The following is a 7,865-nucleotide window of genomic DNA, read 5'->3' as shown; positions in this document are numbered from 1 at the left end:
GGTTCTTGAGATCGAGCGCTGAGTCGGGCCCTGCACTAACAGCACTGTCTGCTTAGGATTCTCTCTCTTTCTCTCTCTCTCTCTCTCTCTCTCTCTCTGAAAATAAATAAATAAACTTAAAAAGAAAAAGAAGGCTTGTAAATCTAGTACATTGAGCTTCTAAGTATGGTCATTCTTAAATTGCCTTAAAGTATTGCATGCTTCATATAAACTTACTCATACGTTTTTGGTTTTGTTTCTAGGTTCTGTTTTTTTTATTCTCCCACTCGTCGTATTTTCAGAGGACCCGATACAAAACAGGCCTTTCAACTCCAAGACACACACACATGCTAGTGACGAATATTCTCGCTTTACAGATGAAAATGTTCAAGGTACGTCGTGGGCCAAGGCCTCTAAGTGCTGGTGCTGTCTCTTGCACGCTTTGTGAGGTGAGTTGGCAGGGGAGCCCGGGCGCTCATACCCTTACTCCTGGAATCTGTTAGGTGGCTTTCCAACGCACAGAGAGAGACATAGGGGTGCAAGAGAGCTCGTGCTCAGACCGGAAGAGAAAAGCATTTGGTAGTATTTAATGGACCTCCCTCCACGTGGCTTCAAGCTACCAGGACACAGGCTCCGCCCACGCCCTTGATCTCCTCGGCTCTTCTGAAGATCGTGGCTCTGCAAGGTTGACAGTTGGGCAGAAGCTCTGGTTCCTCCTTAAGTGCTAATGCCTCGTGCCAACTTTTCCGAAGTAACCTGGATGATTCTCGTCAGAGTTGATCCCGTGGTGATGCATGCCACCAGCATTGCCCCAGGCTCTTGGGCGCTTCTGGTGCTTGTCGATGTGGCCATGGCCATGGCTCACGTGGCCCGGAAGTTTCCGGGTCTTCCTCAGTCTGGATGGCATGTCGGCAGCCCAGAGGAAAGAGCTGGTTTTTGGTTTTTTTAATATAATATATTGTCAAATGGGCTAAACATACACTGGGGAAAGTGTGCTCCTGGTTTGGGGGGTAGATTCCCGTGGTTCATCCCTTACATTCAACACCCAGTGCTCATCCCAACAAGTGCCCTCCTCAATGCCCATCACCCATTTTCCCCTCTCCCCCCACCGCCCCGCCCCATCGACCCTCAGTTTTTTCTCTGTATTTAAGAGTCTCTTATCATTTGCCTCCCTCCCTCTCTGTTTATAACTATTTTTTCCCCTTTCCTTCCCCCATGGTCTTCTGTGAAGTTTCTCAAGTTCCACATATGAGTGAAAACATGATATCTGTCCTTCTCTGACTGACTTATTTCACTCAGCATAATACCCTCCAGTTCCGGGGCACCTGGGTGGCTCAGTCGGTTGAACGTCTGACTTTGGCTCAGGTCATGATCTCGAGGTCTGGTCCATGAGTTCGAGCCCCATGTCAGGCTCTGCGTTGACAGCTCGGAGCCTGGAGCCTACTTTGGATTCTGTGTCCCCCTCTCCCTCTGCTTCAACTCTGCTCACACCGTCTCTCTCTGTCTCTCAAAAATGAATAAACGTTAAAAAAAATTAAAAAATAATACCTTCCAGTTCCATCCGTGTTGTTGCAAATGGCATGATTTCATTCTTTCTCACTGCCAAGTAGTGTTCCATTGTATATATAAACCAGATCCTCTTTGTCCATTCGTCAGTTGATGGACATTTGAGCTCTTTCCATAATTTGGCTATTGTTGATAGTGCTGCTATAAACATCGGGGCACACGTGCCCCTATGCATCAGCACTCCTTTATCCTTTAGATAAATTCCTAGTAGTGTTATTCCTGGGTCGTAGGGGAGTTCTATTTTTAATTTTTCGAGGAACCTCCACCAGTTTGCAGAGCGGCTGCACCCGTTTGCATTCCCACCAACAGCGCAAGAGGGTTCCCATTTCTCCGCATCCTCGCCAACATCTGTAGTTTCCCGAGTGTTAATTTTAGCCACTCTGACCTGCGCGAGGTGGTATCTCAGTGTGGTTTTGACTTGTAAACTTGCTCACAAGTTTAAGGCATTATACTTCATATAAACTTGGGTTCAACTGTAACACCGCTAAGTGGTGACAGATGTCAGCCACACGTGTGGTGAGCACAGCATGCTGTAGAGACTGGTCGAGTCACCGTATCGTACGCCTGAAACTCATGTAACATTGTGTGTCGACCCTACTTCAATAAAAATTAATTAATTAAAAAAAAACAGAATCGCAAAGGTAAATCAATTACTCAGTTACATAGTTCAGATCAGAACCACAGAGTTACCCATTACTTTAAAAGGCTAGATGTCTCAAATAATACATATATGTGAGCAAAAAATACTGATACCTTGAGCACGCCTACTCTGAATTCCTTCTCTCTCCAGGATTGAAAACGTAGCCACCAAGGACCCAGTTATGTCATCTCAATTCCAGCTGTTTTCCAGGGCACCTTCTCCACCAGCTAAGGTTGCTTAGGGACCAGAAACATCACTGAGACATTAACTGCTCGTCCCTACCCAGGTCCCTTCACCTGCTTTGTCGACGTCCTCTAACAGGCTGGTCTCATAGCCCATGTCCCTAGATTCAACTTGCACAGCGATATCGCCTAAGTCTTCCCTTTACTGTAACCCTAGCATTTGCTTGGATGTTGCGTTGCTTTTCGCTCTTAAGACCTTTAAGTGTCTTTCTGTTTGGGTGTAAAGAGTTTTAACCTTATTGAAATTCTGTATTCTTTTCATATTCTTCAAATTTGCAGGAGTAGAAACATGTTAAAACCCCATATCATATCCAAAGTGAAGTCAAAAAATATAATCGTGTAAAATGCAGGGTCACCTTCGTTGCAAAGTTAATGAAGGGCTGGTTGGGGGCTGGCAGTGAGCCTGTGCAGCAGAACGTGGGACAGTGGCTACAGGATCCGAATTGCAGCCCACGCTGGGGTTTGATGCTCTCTGGGGGCAATGCCCAGGAGATGGGCAATTCCGGCACCCATGGCCAGCTGGACTCTTGGGACAGTAGCAGGGATTCCAGAAATGTTCCAGTCGTTTGTCCACATTGGCTGGCCTGGCCCAAGGACACTGAGAAACTGGAGATACCAAAGCCAACCTGCCTCTTCCCTGATTCCCAACACGAGGTGCCTTTGTGTCCGCAGCTCAGTGAGAAGATTCGCCTTCCCTCTGTGCAGATAGGGACTGAGCGAGTACAGGACCTTTGCCAACTGCATTATATCAAAATTCACGTTCTTTTAGGTTTTACGGTTCTTAAATGCTAATACTTCAGTTGGATTCTACGCGTCACAAGACCGTGTCCACCTGTGTCCACACTACAAAGAAGGTTATTCCAGTGACATTTCCCTTGCTAAACCTCAGTTTTTTCAACTCAATAAGAGTACTCTCAATAAGAGTACCAACTAAGGGCACCTGGGTGCCTCAGTGGTTAAGTGTCCTACTCTTGATTTCGGCTCAGGTCATGATCTCACAGTTCATGGGATCGAGCCCCCAAGTCAGGCTCTGGGCTGACAGCACAACCAAATAGGGCTGATTTGAGGAGCAAAAGAAAATATATGCAAAGCACGAGGCGTCACTCGTCGTTGTTATTCAATACAGGTTAGTGACGAGTCTTATTATCGGTATCTTGGAACCCTCTCCCACCTTTGCCCTCTCCTCCCACTCAGACTGGCTGCCCTCTTGCTCTTACCCAGGCTCCTTAATAGCCCCCTACCTGTGCTTTCGCTGCAGTCCCCTCCCTTCCATGCCCTCCCCCCGCTGCTGGAGCAAGTTTCCAAAAGGTCTTGGAATAACCCTGCACGCCTGCTTAAAAATATCCGTTGGATGCTCTTTGCCTTTGGTCTGATGTCCTGCTCCATTCAGGCAGCTCTAACAATAACACCATAGACTGTGTGGCTTATAAACAGCTGAACTTTTCTTCCGGCGGTTCCCAGAGGCTGGGAAGTTGAGGGACCGAGGCACCAGCAGATTCGGTATCTGGTGAGGACCCACTTCCTGTTTCAGACACGGCCATCTTTCCCATTGCCACATGGCATGGAGGGAGGGGTGAGGGCGAGCTCTGGGGCCACTTCCACAAGGACACTAATTCTGTTCACTAGGGTTCTACCCTCATGACCTAATCACCTCCCAAAGGTCCTGCCTCCTGATATTATTTCGTTGGAGATAAGACTTCAACATATAAATTTGGGGGGGGGGGGGGGGGGGGGGACAAACATTGAGTCCATGACACCTGGGCTATAAGACCCTTTATCTGGGCTTCTTGTGGAAACATCTGGCCACACGCCCTGCAGTTCTCTCTGGACAATCATGCTGTAGCCACAGGGCCAGGACTAGAGTGAGGCAAGAGAGGTGCCTGCTGCACAGAATTAAGGAGGTCCTGACTCTCAGGCTTGTGCTGCACGCAACTCTGAAGACGCCCTCTGATAGGAGATGCCTGCCATCCGACTCGTCCCCTGTCTCCCCCCCTTCCTCCCAGACTTCCTGGGTTCAAGCTCTTAACTATAAAACTCAAAGTAAGCTACTTACCCTCGTTGTACCTCAGTCTCCTCATCTATAAAATGGGGGTGACAAAAAATACCTGTCTCATAAAGCGGTTGTGAGGGCTAAACGGATCCGTGCATGTCAAGTCTTACGAGAGGGTCTCACACCTGACAGGTACTCACTGGATGTCACCGGAAACGACCCGTGCCCGCTTCCTGAAATTTTCTTTCCAGGTCCTCTCATGCTACGGCCTTGTAGCGGCTGTCAGCGCAGAGCCTGCTGGGGATTCTCTCGTTCTCTCTCTGCCCCTCCCCCACCCGCTCTTTCTGTCTCTCTTTCAAAATAGATAAATGAATAAACAAACTTGAAAGAGGAAATGTTTTAAAAATCAACAGGGATATAAGGGAACTCAAAACAGAATACAAACAGTAAAAAAATCAAATTTCAGGGGCGTCTGGGTGGCTCAGTCGGTTAAGCCACCAACTCTTGATTTCAGCTCAGGTCACAAGCTCCCAGTCTGTGAGCTGGAGCCCTGCATCGACAGTGCCGTGCCCGCTCTGGATTCTCTTCTGTCTCCAGTTTCCCTCCAGTCTCTCCCCCCGCCCCTCCCTCCCAATCGATGAACTTAAAAAAATTAAAAGTCTCTCCGTGGTATGTGACTTGAAGCCAATGCAAACTGGCTTAAGCAAAACCGTGAATTCATTGGACCATATTTGTTATCGACTGTTGTGCAACAAACTGCAGAACTCAGCAGCTGAAAATAAGCATCTTGTATCTCACCATTTCTGTGGATCGGTAATCCGGGCACGGCTTAGCTGGTGGGATCCCTCACTGGTCAAGGTGTCCTCCCGGGGCCAGTACCACCCGCCTCACCCCTGTAGCTCTCGGCAGCCTCGAGTCCCCATGATCTGTTCGCAAAGACATCACTTCCTCGTTGGGTTTTGGCTGGTGGTCTCCCTGGCTCCTTGTCTCGAAGTCTTTCGCTCACAGCATAGTACCCGGCTCCCCAAAAAGAGCTGGGAGTAGGAAAGAGAGAGGGAGACAGAGGGAGAGAAAGAGACCGAGATGAAAACGCAACCTTCCAGAACCTAATCTCAGAAATGACAGCTTATTACTGCTCACGAGCAGTAAGCCACTCCATCCAGCCCACACTCAAGAAGACGTGATTACAGGGCACCTGGCTGGCTCAGTCAGAACATGCGACCCTTGATCTTGTGGTTATGAGTCGAGCCCCACAGTGGGTGTAGAGATGACTTAAAATCTTTAAAAAAAAAAAAAAAAAAAAAGAGGTGATTACACACGGGCATGAATACCAGGAGGTGGAGATATTGAGGGGCCACCTTCAGGGCCGAGTTTAGAACCCAAGTTTCCTGATGCTGAAGAAGGTGATTCCCCCCCCCATGGATGTGCAAATCCCATGAAGGCCCTGAAAAGACGTAGGACCCCCTACCCCAGCCTGAGCATGTGGGAGGAGTCTGTGGTACCAGATATAAACAACCCTCCCTGGGACACACACACACACACACACGTGCGCGCGCGCGTGCACAAGCAGGGAAGCTGTGGTAAGCACTTCCTCTTTCAGCCTGAGGTCTGAGAGAAGATCATCATGGCGGGTCCAAAGAAACACCCGGATGACTGGGTGCTACGGTCCTTCTCCAGGAAACCACAGAAGAGTCAGCCGCACGTATTCTCTCCCTTACTGTGGACACATCTCCTCTTCCTGCTCGTGGGTAAGTCCACATTGCGGCCACCACCGCTTGCTCGTGGTGTCCCTCTGGGGCCGGTCACATTCTTTGCTGGCAAACTCAGGAAACTCTTCTCTTCGTGGTCATTCTGCGGGTTCCACCTTATTCCCAGCTGTGTCTCTGTGTGTGAGTGCATGCACAGTCACTCACCATGAGCAGACGGCATCCTAGCCCCAGTCTCAAGTCTGGGCTCAGACTGTGTTCCTCTCACCCTCACGTTTTCCTGCTGAGAAATGCTGAGTGGTGAGTTTGCTCCCCACACAGTGTGGATAGAATGCACAGAGAGATACGGAAGTTTCCCCTGATGACTAGCCACCCCCCTTTCTTAGGGACACATAGAACTCCTGGAACTTCTTTCTACGTTCTGTCATGCTTACCTTCTATCCCAAACTTCAGGCTTCCCTGGGGATCCGGAGATGGTCTGGTGGCACTGGGCCAGGTGGCTGCTCTCTGAGTGTCCTTTTCTCCTCACATCCTACCTCCCCATCAAGGCCCAAGTCCTGCAGGTTTCTGGGAAACATCTCTCAGCAGCATGGCCGGCAGGCAGAGCTGACCCACTACCCCAGGGAATGTCTCAGCCACCCGGTGTGGTGGCATCTACTGTCCCCTGGTAATCCCATTTTCCCCAGGGCCTTGGAGCATGGTACAGTAGCATAGGGACCCGGAAAGTAGTGGGAGTAGGAGGCGTAGGCAGTGAGGGGAGTTCTAGAAGAACTCCCAGATGCATGTATGGAAGAGAGGGGCCTAGACTCCAGGGCTGAGGTCAAGTCTGAACTGTCCTCATTTTCCATTTTCATCATTGCTCACCGTGAAAACATCGGAAGCATCACGGCTCTTTATATCCACACCCAACTTTTGGGGTGCTTCTTGGTTGTGTTGGATAAACCCGAAATTAGCCAATGCGATGTCACCCAAGCCTCAGGTGACCAACAAGTCAATTTCCAGGCAGAGAGGCACCTCTCCCTCTGTCTAGCTCCACCAGACAGGATAACCTCAAACTTCCCTGTTTTGGTCTAGCAGGGAGTTACCTTGATGCTCTTGTGGATCCAAGGAGTGGTTTCAGGAACTTAGGAGACAGTAGGGTGAAAAGTCCTTCCGTTTTAGTATGTCAGGGAGCAGAACGTCCTGTCCCCTGTTTGGAGAGTAAGGATTCCTGTCCCCTTCAAGGTCCTTCCAGCTGGACTAAGAATCCAATTGACATGAGACAGATTAACAGGAGAAAATACAACTTAATAGTGTATGTATGGGGAATCCACACAGACAGACACGGGATTTCAAAGACAGGCAAAATGAGGTCTGTATGTCATCCCAAACTAAGGAGAAGGGGGCAGGGGTCTGGGACTTCCGAGGGGAGGCAAGTAGTTCACAGGGCGACAAAGAGAACAGATGTTTGGTAATTAGATGTTCGCCGTGCCATACAGATGGGTCACGCAGATCAGATTTATCTCTGCTCACAACCCTTATCCTGGGAAAGACCCCAACTTAGAGTCTTCTATGTAGTGAAGGGGGGGGCAAAGTTTCTCTTGAGCCCACACGGTCTCGATCGCCTTCAGCTCAGAATAACCTTCATGCCAAAGTGGCTTACCTTGGGCCAGTCGGAAACATTTGAAATTAAATCCTTGTTCCGTTACTTCCTAGCTGTGTGAGTCTCTGCGTCTTAAGTAGAGAATGTGATTCGTAAATTG

The 7,865-nt window shown here is 49.1% G+C and overlaps 1 protein-coding gene across 9 annotated transcripts in view; it reads left to right on the top strand.

Annotated features, from left to right (window-relative positions):
- The first annotated feature begins 5,954 nt into the window (after positions 1 to 5,954).
- LY9 (lymphocyte antigen 9) overlaps positions 5,955 to 7,865 on the top strand; it is a 31,412-nt gene continuing 29,501 nt past the window's right edge. For 3 of the 9 annotated variants that reach the window (XM_049634675.1, XM_049634674.1, XM_049634672.1), the window contains exon 1: positions 5,956 to 6,165. In XM_049634675.1, the coding sequence (XP_049490632.1) occupies positions 6,042 to 6,165 (124 nt within the window). In that variant the 5' untranslated portion in view covers positions 5,956 to 6,041. Of the gene's footprint in view, positions 6,166 to 7,865 lie in introns of all 9 variants that reach the window. The other 6 variants (XR_007458882.1, XM_049634676.1, XM_049634673.1 and 3 more) reach the window with 3 other exon arrangements.

Source organism: Panthera uncia, chromosome F1 (assembly GCF_023721935.1).
Source record: "Panthera uncia isolate 11264 chromosome F1, Puncia_PCG_1.0, whole genome shotgun sequence".
NCBI classification, from domain to species: Eukaryota; Metazoa; Chordata; class Mammalia; order Carnivora; family Felidae; genus Panthera; species Panthera uncia.
Note: the sequence above shows the minus strand (reverse complement) of the source record. Positions and strands in the feature narration are given on the sequence as shown.